At 43.8% G+C, this 24,182-nt stretch overlaps 2 protein-coding genes across 5 annotated transcripts; both read left to right on the top strand.

The window, feature by feature from the left end:
* The first annotated feature begins 397 nt into the window (after positions 1 to 397).
* DEPDC7 (DEP domain containing 7) lies at positions 398 to 23,768 on the top strand. Its single transcript, XM_072118619.1, has 9 exons — positions 398 to 520; positions 7,450 to 7,861; positions 10,586 to 10,713; positions 18,566 to 18,752; positions 18,908 to 19,125; positions 20,513 to 20,655; positions 22,078 to 22,203; positions 22,745 to 22,823; positions 23,438 to 23,768. The coding sequence occupies exons 1-9, from the start codon at positions 448 to 450 to the stop codon at positions 23,650 to 23,652; spliced, it is 1,581 nt and encodes a 526-aa protein (XP_071974720.1). The 5' UTR covers positions 398 to 447; the 3' UTR covers positions 23,653 to 23,768.
* Positions 13,529 to 16,740, top strand: LOC140071207 (uncharacterized). Of its 4 annotated transcripts, XM_072118618.1 has the most exons (4): positions 13,529 to 15,570; positions 15,679 to 15,788; positions 16,075 to 16,170; positions 16,249 to 16,482. In XM_072118618.1, the coding sequence occupies exons 1-4, from the start codon at positions 13,678 to 13,680 to the stop codon at positions 16,349 to 16,351; spliced, it is 2,202 nt and encodes a 733-aa protein (XP_071974719.1). In that variant the 5' UTR covers positions 13,529 to 13,677; the 3' UTR covers positions 16,352 to 16,482. The 4 variants fall into 4 exon arrangements, with proteins under 4 accessions (XP_071974719.1, XP_071974718.1, XP_071974716.1 ...); XM_072118617.1 differs by having other exon boundaries at positions 13,529 to 15,788; XM_072118615.1 differs by having other exon boundaries at positions 13,529 to 16,170; positions 16,249 to 16,740.
* Positions 23,769 to 24,182: the final 414 nt, after the last annotated feature.

Consider the following 24,182-nt stretch of genomic DNA (forward strand, 5'->3'; position numbering starts at 1 on the left):
GTGTGTCTTCACCCTTACTCCACTCAAGTAAAGGGAAGATGTAAAACGGATACTAACCAAGACACCATTACAAGTCTATTGAAATCAATGGAAAAAACGGATACGATATTTATCCGGCTTTTTATACGGAAACTGCAAAATAAAGGCAAAACGCAGATGGGAACTGGTTCAAATAAATAAAGATGGGTAGAAGCCCCTTAAAGAGGATGAATGATACTTACCTAAAATCGCCTGGCAATGAATAAGATAGAAAAATGTTACGTATGACTCTAAAGCTGGTAATGATGCGGTACCGCACCTCACTATTATCGCATACACACAGAGCACGTGGTGCGCGCGGCGCTGGATCCTCTATTGACATGTACACGTCACTGGCCCCGCCCCTCCTGTAGTAGAAGAGACGCCAGGCCCCGCCTCCCTGCTCAGTGCTCACTGCGGGAGGACGGGATGGCCACGGTCCGGGAGAAAGCGCTGGCCCTGAACCTGTGCACGTCCTACAGCCCGGCCCAGAGACCGCCAGGTACCAGCAGAACACGGGGCTGGGCTCCGGTACTGGAGTACATGCGGGTGGTGGGGGTGCTGCAAGTCTCTGGAGATGCCTTTTAACTTCTATGTAATGGGCTGTGTGCGGGTTTGTGTTACTTTTATATATTGTATTGTATATTTGGATGTATAGTGAGTGTTTTGGACTCTTTTTAGAGTGAACTTTTATTCTGGGAGATGTTAAACTTCTTTTTTTTTTTTTTTTACATATTTACGTTGCGTTTGTGTGCATATTATATACATTTCTGTTTTCTTGTGTCATTTTACACCTTGTATTTCCTAGAACACAACTTTCTGCACATATATAACAGAAATACACCCCCCCCCATAAAACCTTTCATATCTTATATGCTCAATTGTTACAACTCCTATTCTATAGACTGCAGGTCCCTATATATAACATTTTCCAGTATATAACCTGAAATGGATGGGTCTCCTGGTATGAGGAATATGTCCCCCCCCCCCCCCCCCCCATGGCTAAACTCCTTCTATAGGCTTAAAATGTCCAAAAAAAGTCTATAAAACGTGTCAAATCCTGTTACGTCGCTGTTCTAGAATTCTTCCAAGGTTGAGGTTTTTATTTTTGGATGGGTCTAGTCCTGGGTCACATGGTTAGAACTCGGTCTATCTATTAATATGGTTATATTTAGTTAAATAATTTTTTTTATTATTTTATTAATAATTATATTATGTAATATATATTATTAGTTGTGTTTTCCTAGGAGTGTGCACGCTCCTGTCATGATTTTTACAGCCTTAGTCAGCGCTTGTGTAGTTTATGCTTTCGGAGAATCGGTGTCTCAGGGTGTCGGTATATTACGGCAGTCACGTATGGCGGTAATAGATGGTTATAGGCTCTGGGTATGTGATGTCTCAGCTGCTGGAATGTGACCCGGGCGGCTTTTAAATTGAATGTGCTCATTTCCTCTGTGCTGCTGGTGCCTTCCTGTCAGTCTGCGGAGGGAGATCGCACAGTAAATTCTTTGGAAGCTTCTATGTAAACCTTCAGGCACCAGGAATTGTCTTTCCATATGGCGCTGAGCTGATGCTTCCCATTGGTTAATTAGATGGATCTGAGTATTTTAAGGGGATCTATAGGTTTGTTTGCTTCAGATGCCAAATACCAATGGAGTGAAAGTAGTAAAGGGAATAGACAGAATCTAGAGTAAACATTATTTATTTTCTTTATTTATATAGCGCACACAGATTACGCAGCGCTGCACAGAGCTTCCCAAATCAGTCCCAGTCCCCAATGGGGCTCACAATCTAATCAACCTAGCAGTGTCTTGGAGTGTGGGAGGAAACTGGAGGATCCGGAGGAAACCCACGCAAACACGCAGAGAACATACAAACTCTTTGTAGATGTTGACCCTGGGACTTGTACCCAGGACCCCAGCGCTGCAAGGCTGTAATGCTAATCGCTAAGCCACCGTGCCGCCCTATAATAATGTGCAATGTAATTCAGCATAGAACCTTATGATCACACACAGGCTGACATAACTATAACCTGTAACATGTGATCTATCGTCTGTTAGACGGGTGCTGGTACCTGGCCGGAGCCTTTAGGAGCGGATAGTACTTTGGGTGCCTAGAGCCTAAAAGCTTTAGAAAATTTTTAGGGCACATTCATGCAGTAGCCACTTAATTTAGGCTGATATGGTCTATTATGAAGTCCTGGTCCTCAAGGGTCCAGTATTGGGTTATAGTCGGGAGTCCCCCAAAGGATTTTATGATGAGCAAGTCCAAAAATAGTTCCCTTTTTGGTAAAATACCTGCACTTCTCCATTGACAAAACGGACAATTATTGTCAAGTCATGGAAGTCAATTACGTTCTGGTTCAGATTGACAGTGGGGTCCAAGCAGTGAGGCCATGCAATCAGTACCAGAATTCATCAATAACAGAATGTATCACGGTTTATCCTATGAGACGTGTTCTCTATGGTAGATTAACAGATCCTGCTGATTGGTGTTTCCATGGGAACAGACTACAAACAAGCCATTGGTAGTCTGATAATGTAGTAATACTTTATTTCTGTGCTTACTCATTCCTTGCTTATCTACTAAATGTATAGTCCCCGAGTGGTGATGGACTCTGTAACTACTACAAGATGATGGGGGGGGGGGGGGGGGGGGAAGTGTCTGACTGACCCACCAGAGGATCGGCGGATCTTCCCGTGGGCCCAGGCTCTAACCCATTTAACCCAAAACTGGAGCCCAGAGATGTATAATATACCCCAATTTCTTAGTGGTAGAGAACTGACACTATTGGACCCCACTCTGACACTGGAGGTTAGTGGGCTATGCCTCACATATTAAGGGTGGTATTGGTGGCTCAGTGGTTATCATTACAGCCTTGCAGTACTGGGTTCAAGTCCCAGGGTCAACATCTGCAAAGAGTTTGTATGTTCTCTCTGTTTGCATGGGTGTCTTCTGGGTCTTCAGGTTTCCTCCCACACTCCAAAAAAACATACTGGAAGGTTGATTAGATTGTGAGCCCCATTGGGGACAGGGACTGATGTGACAAGCTCTGTGCAGCGCTGCGTCATCTGTGTGCACCATATAAATAAAGGAATTATTATTGGGGACGTGTAGAATGTGTCCCTTTTTTCTAGTCCAATATTGACTTTAAATTACATTTTAGTTACAAAGAATGTAAAACTGTAAATATATATGACTGTATGGTAACAATGTGTGGAATGTATCGGTGTAGGTGAGCGGCTGGCGGTGCATAGATAAAGGGATTGGGCAAAGCGGAGGTATTTATTGCGTGATGTGAATGTGACCTTGTGCTGTGGAAGTCCAGAGTCCGGCACCTTTATTATGATTGACCTGCTATTTACTGTTCTTCTGGGCTGATAGGTTTTCCAGTTCTATGTCTGGTCTGTGGTGGGGATAGGACACCTGGTGTTATTCATTTAAAAAAAAAAAAAAAAACTAAAAAATTAGGGTTATGCTTCTTCCTGGTGTTGGTATGAAAACACTTCAAGTCAAGTGGACACTATATTGATCACAATGTCTCTTAAAGGAAATCTATCAAAATCCATCATGATAAACCAGGGACATTACTCATAGATCCAGGCACCGGGACACTGAGAAACTTCTGTGTTGTCCATGTCCTCCTTCCTTCTAAAATCAACTTTTAACATTGTGTAAATGAGCCAGAAGGGCTCATGGAATATTAGCAGAGCTCCTTTGTGCTGTAGCTTCACAGGTTGTTACACTGTGGAAGAGAACTCTTCCTCTTCTCCCACTGTAAGCTTGCATCATACAAAAGGGGGGGGGGGTGCTGAGTGAGCAGAGGGGAAGTGGGTGCCAGTGTAACAGCCTGTGAAGCTACAGCACAGGGGAGCTCTGGTAACCTCAAGAGCCCTTCCAGCTCTTGAGGTTTTTGCATTAGCCTTAGCAAATTTTGTAACAATTTGCTTGCAATAGTTTCAAAAACGTTGCTTTGCAACCCGGATGGATAAAGTAGAGTAGGTTCCACTTCTCAATCACTAATATCAGACAATCATTGACCTTTAACTTATGTCACTTGACCCTATTGACATTCCTGGGAATTGGAGATGCTCATAATTTGTTCCTCCTTGAAGACTCAAGGTCTTGGAGGATGGACTTTGATTATTTTGTCTTTGAAATGGGCGATACTGAGGTGTGTGGTAGACGCCATTGACTCCGGTGTTTATATACCTTGTATGCGCATGTCAAAGGGGGGCTAATAGCTTAACCTTCTCTCCTGGTGTTTGGAAAGTTGTAGAATAGGACCCTGCTGGAGACTTGTGTATTGGAGGTAGACTTGGTAGTTAGTATAATACAATTAGTAGCTAATTAACAAAGAATGGGAAGGGTTCAATCTACATACAAGGGCAGTAAATACTGTAACCCCCTCTACCCCCTTCTACATATCCACAGGGGTCTTAATACTGGGAGTCCCATGTATCCTTCATGATGGGAGCCCTCTTACTCAGGGCACATAGGACCCCCAGTATCTGTCAGACCCCCAGCAATTAAACTTTTATGTATCAGCCGTTTTAAAATAAAAAATCTCCAAACTTCATTAGGTAACTTCTGTTATTCCTCCTGGCAATGTTAGTCCTAACTGAGAAATGGGTGTTCACTGTTTCCTGTGTAAATGCGTGGATTAGACTGATATAAAATGTTTCTGGTCAGGGACGTGAACTATAACTGTGATTTGCAAGGTGATCTTCCAGGAGGAATAACTGATGAGATTTATGTAAAATTGCATCCGAATTGTATGGATAAGTAGATCTAATGTGCTCTGTTTAAAAAAATTTTTTATTTGTTATCCATGGCTTCCTGCCTTCTTCTAAAATCAACTTTTAAAAGTATGCTAATCATGGGCAGCACTGTGGCTCAGTGGTTAGCAGTACAGCCTTGCAGCGCTGGGGACCTGAGTTCATGCCCCAGAGTCAACATCTGCAAAGAGTTTATGTTCTCTCCGTGTTTGAGGGGGGGTTATTCCGGGTCCTCCCATTTCCTCCCACACTCCAAAACATACTGGTAGGTTGATTAGATTGTGAGCCCCATGGGGACAGGGGTTGATCTGGTAAGCTGTGCAGTACTGCACAATCTGTGTGCGCTATATAAATCAGACGTAGTGGTGGCGTTACCGGAGCCCTTCCATGCTGTATTCTCCCTGGCTGTTACACTGTCACCCCCTTCCCTTTTCCCTCAGTGTAACATCCTTTGAAGCTAAAGCATGGAGGGGTTCTGATAACGCCTCCCAGAGCCTTTCTGGATCATTAACATAATTTTAAAGTTGATTTTTAGAAGGCAGGAGGCCATGGATAACAAACCAGGGTCATTTACTCATATATCCAGGCACCATGACTGTAGTAATCTAGTATTTATCATGGTGGATTTTGATGGTAAATTTCCTTTATTTATGAGCGACCTTGTGGAGGTCCATGTCCCATGACCATAATGGCAGAGCAGTTTTTGGCAGCTGAGAGCGTGTCATTGCTCTTCTATTTACAGCTGATGTCTCATGCGATCCCTCTGTGTATTCTCCCTAATAAACACCTAATATCTGCCGTTGGGTATATTTTTGTTTGTTAATGAACCTGTTCAGTCCATTGGGACGGCGTGTGTTTACATTGTTACATCTCTGCCCATATACGTAAACACGGGGCTGAATATCTGCGCCTTTATATAACCTTCATCTCAGAATCGTCTAAAGTTTATTTCCCCTCTTGAAATAAATGAAGTTGTCCTGCATTACCAGACGACACCTCTATACATTGGTGGCGCTGTTCATGGAATGGTAAAAAAAAAAAAAAATTCTAAATTTATGTATCCCTTTAAATCTGCAGTGGTGGTCCCCGCACTGCTATATATTATCCCCTTCCCCGTTGCTCTGTACTAGTAAATCCGCTGTAATGACGCTGAGATTTACGGTTGCCGCTGAATTCGCTTCTGTTCCTGGCAGAACAGGGAACTAGACTGTAATTTCTGCTAGTAAAAATGTCAGCTGCTAAAATATGGATCTGCCGGGGAGAAGTGCAGAACTAACGCTGAGAATCTGTGATGGGGCAAGTGTGGACTTGGACTGAGTTCACATTTGAGTTGGAAGATTTGAAAGGAACAGGTGTCCCAGATTCCATCCAAAATCATGGACACAATTATTATCTAATTATTATCTAACTATGTACTGTGTTTTCTCCGAAGGTGGAATGAAGTGATAGGTTGTAGGACTGTAATTATTACATTCAGAGAAGACCTGGATATATATATAGTTGATACAGACTCATCATTATATCACTACAGACAATAGATGATGTCACAGCTTATCTCCTCCCCTCCCTGTACAATGACCTCTATATAGATAACACTGACCCATCATTACATCACTACTGACAATAGATGATGTCACAGCTTATCTCCTCCCCCTCCCTGTACAATGACCTCTATATAGATAACACTGACCCATCATTACATCACTACTGACAATAGATGATGTCACAGCTTATCTCCTCCCCCTCCCTGTACAATGTCCTCTATATAGATAACACTGACCCATCATTACATCACTACTGACAATAGATGATGTCACAGCTTATCTCCTCCCCTCCCTGTACAATGACCTCTATATAGATAACACTGACCCATCATTACATCACTACTGACAATAGATGATGTCACAGCTTATCTCCTCCCCTCCCTGTACAATGACCTCTATATAGATAACACTGACCCATCATTACATCACTACTGACAATAGATGATGTCACAGCTTATCTCCTCCTCCCCCCTGTATAATGACCTCTATATAGATAACACTGACCCATCATTACATCACTACTGATAATAGATGATGTCACAGCTTATCTCCTCCCCCTCCCTGTACAATGACCTCTATATAGATAACACTGACCCATCATTACATCACTACTGACTATAGATGATGTCACAGCTTATCCCCCCCCTCCCTGTACAATGTCCTCTATATAGATAACACTGACCCATCATTACATCACTACTGACAATAGATGATGTCACAGCTTATCCCCTCCCCCTCCCTATACAAAGACCTCTATATAGATAACACTGACCCATCATTACATCACTACTGATAATAGATGATGTCACAGCTTATCTCCTCCTCCTTGTACAAGGAGCCTTATAAAACTTGAGAAAAACCTGCTTTGGAGACAATTGTGTGCATTGTTACTGTTGTAGCTCAGCCATCCACTGGCCTCAGGGGCTCTATATGTACATGAATGCTTGACTGTTCACGTGAATGATGAATGTGCCAACATTACCTCTGGTTTAGGGATACCAGTTAAACACTGGTAGCTTTTAGCTTTTGAAGGACAGGGGGTTAGGTTTTATTTTTTTCATGTCCCATATATTCCATGCCTTTACTTATTTTTCTCTTCTGTCCCCCAGGTCCCAACTTGAGTAACAAACCCTTCCGGGCCACGTATATATGGAGTAGCATCATCCACGCTCTCCAGACACAAGTTGAAGTGAAGAAGAGGCGCCACCACCTGAAGTCTCACCCAGATTGTTTCATCGGCTCCGACGCTGTGGACGTTATATTCGCCCATCTTGTGCAGCACAAGTATTTTGGGGATGCGGAGATCTTGCGCTCCAAGGTGGTGCGGGTGTGCCAAGCTCTTATGGACTGTAAGGTGTTTGAGTCGGTGCTCACCACCTGTATGTTTGGGAAGGACAAGAAGCGTTCGGTGTTTGAAGACAGCAGCTGCAGCCTGTACAGGTTCCTCAATGTGCCCAGTCATCCTGCGGGAATGATCGAAAAGACCAACGGGCACTGCACACCACAGAGGTATCCCGGAAGGTAAGGGATTGAACAGATGGGAGATCTGTCCAGGAGTTGTCCCCTCCCTGGTCCATGAAGGGTCCATCAATGAGATATTGGTAGGACTGGCTTCTTGTATGTGTCTCCAAGGTTCCATTCAAGGTTGTCCTATTTTTAGGAGATTTGGCCATGTCTTTTTGAGTTCCTTACAATATCTTGAACGTGTTTCTTGTTCCCTTAGAGCACAACTAAATCCATGTAGGAATGTTTTTTAGTGATGACGTTGACTTGTGAGCGTCTTGACTCATCTTAAGCTGCAGCCAGAAACTTCAGAGGTCGTCGTCTTGATGAAACCAACCTCTGGCGGCGCAAGGCTGTTACCTAATAAACATCTACTCCGGATAAGATCTGTATGGAGACTTGGCATCGGGTGGTTTCTATTGTGTTGAAATTCTATGGTGGCACATCTTTGTGAGCGCGGAAGTTGATATTTAGCCGTAACTTAAATTGTTGATCCCAATTAATTCCTCAAAAATATTCATATCCTAGAGCTAAATGTAACGCCGTTTGATGGTGGTCACTGGGGGTGGCATAACGTGGTAATGTCAATCTACCAGACCTCTCTGAAAGCCCCCCATAAAGCGAAGTCATGACCATTAGGGGTTGGATGAATATAGGACCTAATCAAAATATGGCAGAGGAGCCCTTACAGCTTAAGTTACAGTCTTTTAGTTGATGCTTCTGACCAGGATTATGCTACCAGTTGACGATTTTGTGCCCTTTTTGACTATTTTGACTTTTTTTTTGTGACTGCTGAATCTGCTATTGCACCATCCAGTTCGGGCAGTTTCTCTCGTCGTTTTTTTTTTTTCTTCTTGCAGCCCTGAGGTTTGTTGGTGTTTGGCTGCAAACTAGATAATTCTAGGTAGTCAGTCTCTATAATACACAGCAACATCTTCCAGGACTCCTGTCAACAGCTTAAATTCTTTAGAGGACAAACTACTTTGGGTATTAGAGTATTGTGGTACTAACTCTCGAGGCCGGTGTCAATGTTGTGGTCAAGGAAAGGCAGAGCAGTTTTTTGGGAGAATTCGGTGAGAAAACGGCTAACGTTTATATAAGGTTGGCTGCTGTTATGGGAGGAAGGTTTCTGGATACAATTTTATCTGTCCCCATTAAAACGGAATCCCAATTCCAATCGTCCCCACGTGACCGTCTCTCCCCTTTTGCATATATATTATATTCAACACATAATCTCTTGCTAGCACCACCCTCCATATCTACTTAAACATTGTGGGCTTCGGTTGACATGCACTCAAGATGGCGTTGGTTGTGCGATACAATAGTGGATTATAATATAGGTGATTTGGGTGGTAGCCCAGGGCCCAAGAACTGTAGTGGGCCCATGACCACCCACCAAATTTTGTACTCAGAAGGACCTTCTTCCGTGAAATCCTTGTACATCTGTTCCTGCTTTCAGTACACGTGCCATTTCAGGACCTTTGAAGGTCCTGAAACTGCAGATTGAAAGCTACAAGAAGAGACACATCCTCCGCTCCCCAAGAAGCTGATTCTAGTCCCAGATGTAGGAAGTGATTCCTGACTTGTAGGGGCCATAATATTCATACAGCCCAGGGCCCATAGCAGTCTCTATTTGCCTCTGGTGCCATGACTTTTTTTGATGATTCCTCTTGGGTATGTTGGTGGTTGTCATTGGCATAGCACATGTAGTCATTACTCCATAATTAAATAGAATTGCTTATGTAATAGACCTGGTAAATGGACATTATATCCGTGTGTGTTTTACAAGCCATTCAGGACCGCAGGCGTTCATGTGGCCTCTATTTACGCTAGCTACTACTGTAATATTCTCTCCTTTTAAATTTTTGCAATTTTAAGCCCATTTACATGGTCGTGCATGACCTCCCGCCCAAGGGAACCTGTATTGCAGATGCAACTAATTGCATTGGAAACTCCCATCTGTGGATTTCTGTATTTAGAATTTCTTACTGTGTTGACCCTTGTGTGTTGGGCCACCATTGATCAGGGTTGTGGAGTCGAGGAGTTGGACGCTTGGCTCACCAACTTTTTTTAACGGACTCCAGCTTCACCAAAATGGTCACGGTCTCGCCAATGACGACTACCATTGGCATGTGATTAATCAGTCCCACATTGCAATATTATGGGTCACTTGGACAACTGGCTTCATCCTCTTTGCTGCGGTTTGGCTATGACTTGTGCTATGCTCCCGATAGATGAATTCTGCTTTTAGTGAAGAATTGGGCCAAGGGTAATGGAAAAGGCATTTGAGAGAGGACCTTTCACCACCTCGCACACATGGAGATGAATATACCATACTGTAGGTATCGGTCCCAGTGTGATCTCTACTGTCAGAGGGGAGGCGCTGAGATGGGGCTTGGATTGTGCGAAGCTTCTCTGAAAAGTAGAAGATTATCCTAACATGAGCCCTCTCCTCCTCCTCTCTGACAGTGGAGAGGATTATATGAGGTGGTGAAAGGTCCTCTTTTTAGGGTAGGCACTAGAGGTGCCCATTTTTCATCTAATATTTTAGGACTTGTCTGCTATATGTACACACAGCTGTGTAAAAGCTACTGGGCATTCACTTTTGGGAAAGTTGTGAAACCAGATTGAATTTATCTCTGGTTTCCCAGCCTATCTTGCAGCATTTTCCCCTCTATCATGTAAGCCTTGTGTGACCTTGCTGCATTGTTTGTACAGTAACCTGTAATATATCATTTGCAGGCATGAACCGGCCGGCTTCCAGAACTCTCCCATACAGTCGCACAATCTGGAAGATCTTTGGGATAACCTCAGTTTGACACCTGCTGACCCGGCACAGATGAATCTCCCTATAGACCTACCTCCCAAAGGTGAGTTTGACACAGGACATGTTTAGAGAAATGTCTTGGAGTCCTAATTTTAACATAAAACTATTGTTACAACTTGGTGTGACCTGCTCTGGTGCGACGGGTAATACAACATTTCTGCATGGACTGGTTGCATTGAAGTAGCACCCACACACCACTTTATCTGTGTCGCTCAACAAGTTTCCCTAAAAACACAAGGAGTGGCCAGTCTTAAAATACACCCCCCACCTCAGCCGGTCATCCTACCTCTTGGTGAATATGGGCGCAAACTCTGGCACTTCTGACCTGTAGACAAGATCATAACTGAAGTTTTTTGCTGTAGCCTCCATCAGTTCTGATCTGTAGACTATAGTAAATGTGGCAGAGCCGGACGATTACACACTAGCCTGCCCCAATTCCTGCCCGCTCTACGACCCGTCATGCCCATGCTGCCATGCGAGTTGTAAAAACCGGAAAAGTGGCGGAAAGAGGTAGTGATTTATATGGGTTTTCCAGCAGAACTCGCGGAGAAGCCATGGTAATACTTGGCCAATTTCTTGTGGGCTGCATCCAAACAAAACTAGATCAAATTGTTGCCAATTTTGCTGTAACCCCATAGCAAAATTGTTTTTACATTCGCACAAATGTATGGGGGATGTATATACATCCCCCATTGGCGGCAATGGGCACACGGCACCGTACCAGTCCGTAGAAGGAAGAAAGATAGGACATGTCCCATCTTTCTCCAGAATACAGCGCTGTGCGCCATATATATTACTATGGAGAGGGGCGGGGGTAAGCAATGCTCACCCCTTCCTCCTCTTCCCGGCGCAGATGTGTACGGTGGGCATACACCGTGTGAATGTAGCCTTAATCTGTATTTCCACCACGTCCCCCATGACGGCCACCTGGAGGATGCCCTTTGACCTCTGTGGGAACAGGAAGGAGAGAGGTTAAAAGTCCCCTCCCAGCATCCTCCCACCAGTGTTCTTCCTGTTCCCACAGGGGCAGGATGGAGAGAAAATCTCTCCTTGCATCATCCAGGTGTAAGGGGGGACGTGAACACCTACCGTCGCGCGGTCCTCGACCAAGCCACGCAGGTCGGGTCCACGGGCGGCTTCGGCCCTCCCTGGTCATCCCCGTCCGGCCTGATGAAACACCGCTCGTCCCGCTGGCGGCGGCGCCTAAGGGAGAGCGGTGGCGCTCCGTGCGCTTTAAATACAAAATCCCGGTGTGTCGCGCGGAGGTAGATGATGACTTCCGGCGCGACCGGAAGTGACGCTCCGATGCCGGGTCCGGAGCATGAACGCCGGCTGCAGCCTTCAACAGGGGGATGGGCTCCCCTAGAAGGTATTTAAGCAGGTTTTTGAGTGTAAGCGTTGATCTGAGGTCTAAGATCAAGTTGGTTCTGGACTCTCGTGCAGCCGTGTGTTTTGCTCCCTGCCGTCACAGCCATGTCTGAAGAGGCAGATGCAGGCTCTCTCCACCCGCTGGTACTTGTAAGTGCGCTGGAGGTGTCCTCCACATGTTACATGTGTATATATTTTGTTTTATGTCTCCTGCAACAAATTCTCCTCCTTTCCCTTCCAGGAGGAATCTGGTGGAAGGGGGAAAGGCAAGGAGGAGAAGCAGGAGAAAGGGGGCAAAGTGGCGAAATCTAAAACTAAATCATCTGAGCAGAAGATGTAATATGTGTTTCAGCAAGTTTTCAGAAGATGTAATATGTGTTTCAGCAAGTTACCCGATACGCATAAGAAACCAATATGTAAACCTTGCATTGATAAATTATTGAGGGACGAGAAAACCTCCTTTATGGATGAGATTAAGGAGTTTATCGAAGAAAAATTTGTATCCCTCACCTCAACCTCTAAGATTCCTCAGGGCCCCTCCCCTAAGAGAGCTCGTATGGATCCAGATTTAGCCACTCCGGTATCGGATTCAGATGTTTCCGAATCTCCGTCATGTTCTTATGGAGATTCAGAAGTAACACATTTTGACTTACAAGAATCTGAAGCTAGGTATCTGTTTCCTATTGAAGAAATGGAAAGATTACTCAAAGCAGTAAGGGATACTCTAAATATTGAAGATATAATCCCTCCCAGATCGGTTGAAGAGGATCTCTTCGGAGGATTGAGGACCAAAAAGCGAAGGGTCTTTCCTGTTAATAATACCTTGAAGGATCTAATCACGGCAGAATGGCAAGAACCTGAAAAGAAAATAGCAGTTTCCAAAAATTTTAAGAAACGACTTCTATTCGAACCTGAAGATTCGAAGATCTGGGACGCATGTCCTAAGGTGGATGTACAGGTGTCCAAGGTATCCAAGAAAATGGATTTACCTTTTGAAGATGCGGGGCAACTACGGGACCCTATGGACCGTAAAGCCGAGGCACTACTCAGGAAAGCATGGGATACATCGATGCTAAATCTGAAGACTAACCTGACGGCCACCTCGGTAGCCAGAACACTACTCTTCTGGCTGAAAGAGCTAGAAAACCATGTTAAAGACCATACTCCTAGAGAAGTCATCTTAGAGAATATTCCTCTCCTCAAGTTAGCAACAGCCTTCCTAGCTGATGCCTCTGCGGAGTCCATCCGATTTTCAGCTAAAGAAGGGGCTCTATCCAACGCTTCGAGGAGAGTGCTTTGGCTGAAGCAATGGGGAGGGGACTTACGCTCCAAAACAAAATTGTGTGGAATCCCCTTTTCAGGCGAGTTCGTCTTCGGCCCGGACCTCGATGCCATTCTCGAGAAAGCTGCCGACAAGAAGATGGGGTTTCCGGAAAATCGTCCCGACTCCAAAAAGAAATTTTTTCGTGGCCCCAAGGACCAGAGGGAAAACTACAGAGGGAAGGGCAAACAAGGCCGCTGGAGCTACCCCAAGGGAGGCAGAGGTCGTGGCTTCTTGTTCTCCTCAAATAGTGACCCATCAAAAAGTAAGAAGCAGTGACGCCAAGGTTGGGGGAAGACTCATGTTTTATACTTCCCAATGGGAGAAGATAACATCAAATCTCTGGGCAAGAGATATTGTAAAAAATGGTTACAGAATAGAATTCTCCTGTCTTCCCCCACAAAGATACTTCCGCCCATCCTCATCATCTCCTTCTATACAGGTCACCATCTGGCAGGAGGTCCAGAATCTGCTACAACTGGGGGCCATCCTGAGAGTTCCGCCCAATCAGAAGGAACAAGGTTTCTACTCTCCTCTGTTCACAGTGAAAAAGCCCAACGGATTGAATCGTCTTATAATAAACTTGAGAGGACTAAATCGCTTCATAATATACAGACGTTTCAAGATGGAGTCGGTAAGATCTGCTATACCCCTCATCCACCAAAACTCCTGTATGTGCACCATAGACTTAAAGGACGCCTATTACCACGTTCCCATCCACCCTTCCTCTCAGAAATATTTAAGATTTTCTGTTCTTTCTCCGGAAGGGGTAACTCACCACTTTCAGTTTTGCGCACTACCCTTCGGAATATCTTCCGCTCCCAGGGTATTTTCCAAACTGATGATAGAGGTGGTGGCTTTCTTAAGAAACCAGGATGTGTCTATCGTTCCCTATCTAGACGACTTCCTGATTATAGCCAGTACCAGCTTAGACCTAATCAGGTTTCGGGACTTTACGATTTCTACACTCACAAGTCTGGGGTGGATCGTCAACTTTCAGAAGTCAAGTCTTTCTCCCCTTACCCAGATAAAATTTTTGGGGGTAATCTTAGACTCATGTCGCCAAATCTCTTCTCTTCCACAGGACAAGAAGGACAACATCAGACACCTCGTATTATCATTCAGGAAAAAACCATACGTCTCAATCCGAACGGCGATGAAGCTTTTGGGGCAGATGACAGCCAGTATCCCAGCAGTTTCTTGGTGCCAAAACCATTCCAGATCCCTCCAAAGCTGGATTCTCTCATCTTGGGACAAATCACCAAGAGGGTTAGAGAAAAGGGTCCAGATCCCGCCGAGCGTCAGACGAGATCTTCTGTGGTGGCTGGATACAAGGAACTTAGGAAGGGGCGTCCCATGGATCCAACAGCCCTTGATTACCATTCAAACAGATGCAAGCAAGTCAGGTTGGGGCGCCTGTTTTCAAGATCAACTGGTACAGGGTCAATGGACTCAAGAAATCAGTGCCAAATCCTCCAACTTCAGAGAATTGTGTGCAGTCTGGGAAACTCTGAGATCCAACAGGTCTCACCTAAAGAGTTCTCACCTCCTGATATTATCCGACAACACCACCACTGTATCATATCTGAAGAGACAGGGGGGAACCAGATCTCCGGAGTTACTGGCACTATCACAGAAAATCTTCAAATGGGCAGAGAACAATTGCCAATCTCTCTCCGCAATCTATCTTCGTGGAAGAGAGAACCTAACAGCCGACTTCTTGAGCAGGAAAGCACTATTACCAAACGAATGGTGTCTAAAGCAGGAGATTTACAACCATCTGATCACCTTATGGGGGCAACCTCTCATAGACCTCTTTGCTTCAAGAGAGAATACAAAATGCAACCTTTTCTATTCTCTAGACACAAGGGAACCATTCTCGACTCTGGACGCATTCAGCCATACTTGGGACCAGCCACTAGCATATGCCTTTCCCCCAATTCCCCTGATTTCAAGAGTACTACGCAAGGTTTACCTGGACAAGGCCAGGGTAATACTAATCTGCCCGAACTGGAAGAAGAAGAGTTGGTACCCTCTTCTGAGATCCATGGCTCTTCAGGAACCCATCCTACTTCCTCCAGAGAACGATCTCCTATTTCAAGGCCCAGTTCTTCATCCAAGACCGAGTTACTTCGACCTATCAGCATGGATCCTGAAAGGGAACTCCTGCTAAGAAAGGGTCTATCATCAAGGGTGGTGAACACTCTACAGGCAAGTAGAAAACCAGTGACATTTGCCATATATCATAAAATATGGAAAAAATTTGTATCTTTTTGTGGGGACAAACCTCCATCACAAGATAACCCTAATATCTTTCAGGTGTTGGAGTTCCTGCAGGCTGGATTAGAAAGGGGTCTGTCCACAAGCACTTTAAAAGTGCAGGTGTCTGCCCTTGGTGCTTTTCATGACTGCTGCCTAATGGACAATAGGTGGGTAAAAAGGTTTATAACCGCCTCTTCTAGGATCCATCCTCAGGTCCTTACTAAAATCCCTACCTGGGACCTTACGTTGGTTCTCAATACCTTATCTAAAGGTCCATTCGAACCAGTAGAAAACATTGATATCAGAAACCTGACTTTAAAAACAGTTTTTCTGGTAGCTATAACCTCAGCCCGAAGACTTGGAGAACTACAAGCCATTTCTATTCAAGAGCCTTACTTAAAAATTCTAGATGACAGAATTATAATAACTCTTGACTCTGCTTTTCTTCCAAAGGTGGTCTCGAATTTCCACAGGAACCAGGAAATTATCCTACCATCCTTTTGCAGCAATCCAACTTCCTCCAGGGAGGCGGAATGGCATACTCTTGATGTAAGGCGCATGGTATTAAAGTATCTTCAGTCCACTGAGGAATGGCGAGTAGATAATAACCTCTTCATTCAATTCCAGGGACCCAACAAGGGAAAAAAGGCATCTAAGATCACAATCGCTAGATGGCTCAAGATGGCAATCTCCAAGTGCTATAACCTACAGAACAAGCCGGTTCCATTGAACATAAAGGCCCACTCTACAAGGGCCATGTCTACCTCATGGGCAGAAAGAAGGGGAGCTACACTAGACCAGATCTGCAGGGCTGCGACTTGGGCTTCCCAAAATACATTCATTAAACATTACAGATTGGACATTCCTAAAAATAAAGATTTGGCCTTCGGAAGGAAGGTGCTTCAATCAGTCATCCCACCCTAGCTTATCATCTCATTTGATAAGTCTCCAGGTGGCCGTCATGGGGGACGTGGTGGAAATTAAGATTTAGAAACCTACCGGTAAATCAGTTTCCACTAGTCCACCATGACGGCCTATTTATTCCCTCCCTAATATTAATTGTTTTTTGTTGTATTCAGGTGTGTGACTTAACATACTAATAAATACAGTTGCATCCATTCCAGGTGTGGTTATTTGGTAGACACTGGTGGGAGGATGCTGGGAGGGGACTTTTAACCTCTCTCCTTCCTGTTCCCACAGAGGTCAAAGGGCATCCTCCAGGTGGCCGTCATGGTGGACTAGTGGAAACTGATTTACCGGTAGGTTTCTAAATCTTAATTTTGTGAGGTTGGCCACAAAGTTTGCTGTACTCATTGCAAAGGGTGGAAATCCGTGGAGTGTTGGGTCAATTTTTAAAAAATCTCGACCATGGACTGAAAACTGGCAACATTTCCACTACACGTGGATACTATTCCATCTCTATATACGTTGTAAATTTGGGGTTGAATGATCTGTAATACAAGGAAGCCATTTCCCCCATAAGTTGGATGGAGCAGCTTGGGTTTAGCCACTGCATCCCATAACTCTCAATCCACTTGGTGTGTAGTAAGAGTCCCATTGGTCACCGTGCCCTTCGTCCCCTATCCTACAGATTACGGCTTACGGCAAAGTGAACTTCCATTAGTATTTTGGTCCGTAAAGTATATGGGTTGCATCATAGGGAATTATGTTTGTTTACACTTCAGTCGATTAAATGAAGTCCCCTGTGTAGAATTTTACACCATTACTTCATCACAATCCCGCATAAGAGTTAATACTGTACCCATTTAATAAAGAATTTAAAGATCCTTAAATATTTGCCCCAAAGGCAAATCTGTTGCCAGGCTGGTAACAAACACATCCATTGAACAAGGCACACAGTTTAAAGCATTGTTCCCTTCTGGTTGTCACATTCATTATAAAGTATAATGACAACCTCAGTGGCTCATGAATGGCTTTCTTATATGTAATCTCCTCTTATTTCTTTTACTGACGGGCACTTTTGGCTTTCTGATAGTAAAAGGAAATCTCTCGGTAACAATGGTGTTAATTGTCGTTTGTATTTTGACTGTAAATGGAGTCTGGATTGTCTTTTATGATCTGTGATTCTGGGTAGAACTCTATAAATATTGCTGGGTCGTTCCATTCTTTCATCTAGTTTGTTTTTTTCACTTTGATGGGACATGTGACCATAGACAACCAATGGGGACTGGACTTATCCAAGCTTGGAATGTCTATTGATACTTATTTGGTGAAGTTCTAGTCTGAAAGGTGGACACTAAATTTGAAGAACTCAACCAGTACTCAACCTAGTCTTCTTCAGTTGACCTTTGGACATTAAAATTAAAGATGCTTGTTCCTTCAATATTCCTATTTCAGGAAAGTCAACACATCATCCCCCAACTAACTTCATTGACTGATCCTACCAAAATTTGGGTTGTGCCTACCATTGCCCCAATCTGTGGTTTCCTTAAGCGTTACAATGTGTTGGGTAAAGGATCTCCGACAGCTTGGTCTTTAGTTTTGTTCCACTGTGAGATCTCAAATCTAGTTAAGGTCCAATATCTTAATCCGCATGATACTGTCTCGGGCCTTGAATCTCTTAAGGATGACCAGTATGACTACCATCCTCTAGGTTGAAAAGTCAAGTTGAAGGATATCTACCACCAGGATGAAGGATTGTAAATCAAGCACACTGAAATACAAATACAGACACCAGTATGTCACTGTTCTTGGTTTACAATCCTTCATCCTGGTGGTAGATGTCCTTTAAGCATACTTGTGGACCATAAAGTAGATGGTCCATGATTACAGCCCCTAGGTTTGAGATGAGAACTTGATCTAGATCACGCAAGGTTACAAGTAAAGTGGCTGATGATCCAAGAGTGATGTGGATTTTTAAGCCATAGTATTGAGGAACAACTACAAGTTATGGTGACCATCTCTTCTGATTGTACCCCTTTAGTTCTCAGTGAAGTCTGGCAGGAACAGACAATTCGTCGACTTCTTCAGCTGGTAGAGCTTCCAGTATTGGATTCTCTTCTTGAAAACACCCCTGTAGCTCAGAAACCTCAGTCATCGAAGAGTGAGGAGCTGATCATAACCAGCCAGTACCTGGATCGGGAGATTCTCAAGGCCTTTAGTGACTCTCAGTAAGTAAAATAATGTCTTTTATTCTAGGGGTTTCTATAGGGTTGATTTCTACCAAACCCCTAATTTTCTATAGTATAAAGCATGTACCTTCATAGATCTACCTTCAATGGTCTTGCCTGAGATGGCGTTATATTCTTGTATACATGTGTTATAGGGCAGATGAATGGGTTTCTGCTGCGGTGGATTGCTTGGAGTTCCTCCCAGACCACATAGTGGTGGAATTAAGCAGAAACCTTCCCGAGCATCAGGACAAGGATGGATCATGGAAACTACTTCTCTTTGAGACCTTAAGCAAGTACTACAGCCAAAACCGGGTGCCTTTGGTTACCAACCCATTCTTTGACATTCACACGGGTATTGCTGAGCTCTTAGGTGAGTTTTTATATTTTGCCTATAGTCTCATTTGGAGTTGCCTATATAATATAGGAGCAAAATTTTTGACAAGTTGTTGAAGGTCAAATGTGATTTGCCTTTTATACAGGACCCACTAATGCAGCCCAGTGCAATATTTATAACCAAGTGCCTCCACCAGCCATGTGTCTTTTTGACCACCCATGGTCTGATCACTTCGGGCAATTCTGCATTACTTTGCCAAAAGGTCCGCATTGGTCCATACATAGTGTTGTATCAAAGTCTCTATATACTGGGATACCTTGTTAAGGACCACCTCTTACTCATATTTTCCAATCTATAGTCATGTTGGTGAAGTCTCCTCAAAATATTTAGTCCTGTAACCTCACGACCTCTATAATTGGGGTTAAGCATTCTTGACGGCTTCATGTTTTTGGTGACTTTGGGTGAATCGCCAGTAATCTCACAATTTGTGAACCGGTATTACCCAGGCTGTAGAGGTAAAGGGTTACAGCACTTGAGTTGTTAGAATGGAAAACACAGGTCTGTTTATATAAGCTGCAGAAGATAAGACTAAGACTCTATGTACTGGGGTAAGGAACACGTGTTAGAGACCTGCTCAGTCTAGTACGTCTGGAGCTTACATGTCTTAAAGTGAACATTTATAGTTGAACCAATGCAGAATATGGCATTAGTAACTCTTGGGGGGACGGCCACCCCTTGGTCTCCCCAAAGTGAGGGTGGCTCTGGCTATTCTTTGGTCTCCCCAAGGTGGGGGGAGGGGGATAGAATGTCCAACTGAGGGGGGTCTGTTCTACCTGGGAATACTGTAGTTACCCAAGCTGGTCACCCTTTGGTCTTGGGGGGGGGGGGGGTTGCTGGCCACCCCATGGTCTCCCTAGGGTGGGGTGGGGGGGAATGGCATGGCCCCGTGGGGGCGGGGGCCTGGTCTCCCTGGGGATACTGTAGTTCTACCCAAGCTGGTCACCCCTTGGTCTTGATGGGGATGGGTGGGGGGGATTGGATGGCCTCCACTTGGTCTCCCTGGAAGGGGAGGGGGCTGGTATTCCTAGGGTTACTTAAGTTGGACCCAAACTGAAAACCAACTGTAGTTAGACCCAAGCTGGTCACCCTTTGATCTTGATAAGCCCTTGGTCTCCCTAGGAAGGGGGGAAATGCGGTGGGCTCCACTTGGTCTTTTTGGGTGGGTGGCTGGTCTCTCTGGGGACACTGGTTACAGACCCAAACTGGAAAGTGATTATTGAAACTGTGGGAACTCCCAACAAGCCTGATCATACACGTCCACAGTCAGATACTTGTTATAGAAAAATGATTGCTGATGATGGACTTTATATTGCACGGCGCCCGGCCCAGTGTACTGAATATACATTGTGTTTATTGCTTGCAGTAAATGGGAAGACTGAACCAGCCCTGGAAGCGACACAGCTCTGCTTGAAGCTCTTAGATTCCCAGAACCGGGAAGAATTCCGACGGCTTCTTTATTTCATGGCGGTTGCTGCAGAACCGTCAGAATTTAGACTCCAAGAAGAGGTAAAACTGGGAGAAAAATGACAAATTCAACATAAGTATCAGCTCTTTATATTCCCAATTGCTTCACTTCCTGTGCCTCTACTTCAGGCTTAAGTATAACTCAGAATCCAAACTTCAAATGTTAAACAGGTGAACATTGTAACTGGTGATTGTGTTGGTACATTTTTTTTTTTTTTGCATCAGTTTGTTTTATTTAGTGTATACAAAGCTCCGGATCCCTTTCATAGTCGCCTAATGCAGTATGTTCTGGCCAGATGCAGCCACCACTAGGGGGAGCTTGTAGCTCTTACTGCATACTGTGAAGGTTTCAGCTTAAAGTGCATCTAGCACCAGGATGAGACTGTATGCAAATGAGCCTGAAGCCCCTCAGGCTCATTTGCATACATTCCTTCATACTGGTGGTAGATGCCCTTTAAGGAAAACCTGTGAACAGATTTTACCCCAATAGACTACCAGCCCCATTGAGTAGTTTCACTAACATTTCACTCGTATGTTAAATCTAATCAGTTTAACTTTAAAAATGACTCCTTTCTGCCAAAATGACTCTCTTGAGATCATTTGCATATTTTTATTTTTTTTTCTGTCTTCAGTGTCACTTCAGATGCCTCTGTCTTTGCTTCTATGGCGCCTAGAATCATGGTGTCCTATTAAAGAGGAGACTCTCCTCATCAGACTTCTGGATAATAAAACAAAAAAAAAAATGGGGACTGTATCTTTATACTTGCTCACATTCACAACTTTTCATTTAGCTTCCTATAGCTCTAGGTCTGTTGCTTACAGAACCACAAGCCTGGTGCAATCGGAGAGTTCGGATTTTTATATTTAATAGGGCACCAGGCTCATGTTTCTAGCTGCTATATAATTGAAAATGGAGGCATCTGAATTGACACACCCCCTGCAGCTTATGAAAGTGACTCTACTCTGGCAAAAAGTGACTCTTCTCTGCTTATTTGCATATGAATTTTTGTTTTATAGGTAAATGGGTGAGATTTCACATAAGAGGGAATTCTAGAAAGGGCATTTCATCCCCTACCTGAGGGAGCTGGTAGTTACTGGGGTAATGTCATGATCATGGGGCTACCTCCCTGCTACAGAATAGTGCCTTGGAGTGACTTTAGAGGAAGGGCAGGCTGAGTCACAGGAGGAGTGGAATGGACTTGTAGGCTCTGTCCAATGCAACGTTTGTTTTTTTTGTATATAATATTCTATATACATTTAAATCTGACTGGTCCATTCTTCATCTCCTCATTACCCTTCCACCTGCACATAGCTGAGGTGGTGAGTAATAACCTGCGGTGACAGGTCTCCTGACAGTTTGCCGGGTCACTGTGGTATGTCAGCTATGTGTTTGCCGGCTGTCAGGCCTGCAGGGCGGTGGTGGCGGTGTAACTCCTTATAGCGCTGTTTGTATTTGAATTTTAGAGCGATAACAGAATGACGGTGAAAAGGAAATTCTCTAAAGCCATCGTACACAACAAGAACCTGTCCAAAGGGAAGTGCGATCTCCTGGTCCTCTTCCTCCTCGACCACCATAAGGACGTCTTCAAGGTATCAAGAAATACGTAATTGTTTTTTTTTGTTTAAATTTGCTTGAGTAAATTCGATCTTATCGATGAGACCTCCACTGATCACAAGGGTCTCTCTCCATGTATTCCGACTATATGGGCGCTCCTCCACTCTATATGGGACAGCTGAAGATTGTCCAGTCATTCCTAGTAAAGGAGGACTAAGTCCAACCCTTGCTTTTTTTCAGGGCCCCAATTCTGGTGCATTTGTAACACCCCTCCCTCCCAACTTATCTACACATAACCATTTGTATCCAATGGAAAACTTATAGCATGCTCTTCCAGTGCACCAACAGTCATGGCCACACCCCTTGTACACTGAGCAGCTAATTTGCATAAAGAGAAACAGAAAATTTATCTAAAAATTTCCAGAGATACTTTCCCAATTTCCCGGTCATCTGTCATTTTCAAGTACCGAATGGTAGTTACAAACTAAAAATAAAACCACCTTCTAAAATGTACATAATTTTCTGTATTTCTGCATTATGTAATCACTAACCTTTTTTTTTATCCCACTTTTCAAGATTCCTGGGTCCCTGCACAAGATGGTCAGTGATAAACTTGTAGCCATACAGCAAGGAAGGGACCCTGACAAAGACACAGGTATGTTGACTTGGGTACAGGGTTTTCTAACATTGGAATTAAAAAAAAAAAAAAATTTATACCCGACCAACCCTTTAATGGGGTGGCCCAAGATGATTGCTCTCTATCCACAAGAGTATAACAAATCTGATCAGTGGGGTTGCTATTGCACTGATCACAAAAATAGTTGTTTGATGGAGCGCCCAGTCAAGCATGCTTACTGTCGCTTTATTCAATACAATGCGAGTTATAGAAATTGTAGAGCACAGAAATATGTTATCTCTAGGAATCTGATTTACTAGTCAGTGACTGAGATGCCCAAACAATGTCCTTTAAATTCTAATATTCCTGTAAAACTGAATGGAATGGCAGGAAGTGTGCTCAACCGAGTGCTCAATTTGTGAGATTGGGAGTGTAATTCTCTAAAATGTTGAGGGTTCAAGTGGTCAGACCCCCTGATTAAGGGATATCCATCAAACTAGGTACAACTCCTTTGAGGAATAGTTGCACCAATCTACAGGGTCTGTGCATACCCTTCTAGAATTAAAATATTTATCCTAATTAACAGTGAAAGTGAGATTTCCAACATCTTTTTATATAATTATAATAGCTTTTTTCCTCCTTTTTACTCCCAGGTTACACCTTCTGCCAGAGAGTAGACAAAAATGAATTTGATAGGGCGGCCCGGAAAACGACCCAGACGGAACTATGGACATTACTTAAGACAATCTATGAGAACACAAAACTTTCCCCCAAAGAGAAGAAGCGTCTGTTGGGTCAGTTCTATAAGAGTCACCCGGAAGTCTTCATCCAGTTCTTTGGTGATAAAGTGAGCACAGTGTATATGTAATATATAAAGCCAGTGTTGTAAATAGCTAATAATAAGATGTAAATGTAAAGTGTTAATATTGTAAATTTTGTCTAACAGTCTCTATTTTGCATGTTAATAAAGAGGTTCTCTTTTTATTATTGGTGTTTATTTGAACTGTCTTTACCATTTGTGACTTTGGTTAAGTGCAAGGGTGAACCTGAACTTTCTGCTGCCTGAGGCGAACGGCTCCACCTTATCCAGTAGTAATAGTCATTTTTTTTTTTTTTTTTTTTTTTTTTTAGTGTGTTCTCCATAGTGTCACACCCATGCTGACATCTGGTGTAGAAACACTATTTTTAAGTGTCAGCTTCTGCTTTTTAGTAGGTGATTGCGCCCCTGTTGCTGCCCCCATCTTGCTGCAGATGGTGCTGCCTAAGGCAAGAGGCTCAACTCCCATCATGGCTGGTGCACCCCTGGGTAAGTGCATGTGCTCTTGTGAACCAGCTCCCATATCGCCCTACAAATCTCATTGTGATCTCATTTTAAACATCTTTTTTCTTTATGCAAAT

This window comes from Engystomops pustulosus, chromosome 7, assembly GCF_040894005.1.
Source record: "Engystomops pustulosus chromosome 7, aEngPut4.maternal, whole genome shotgun sequence".
Classification (NCBI taxonomy): Eukaryota; Metazoa; Chordata; class Amphibia; order Anura; family Leptodactylidae; genus Engystomops; species Engystomops pustulosus.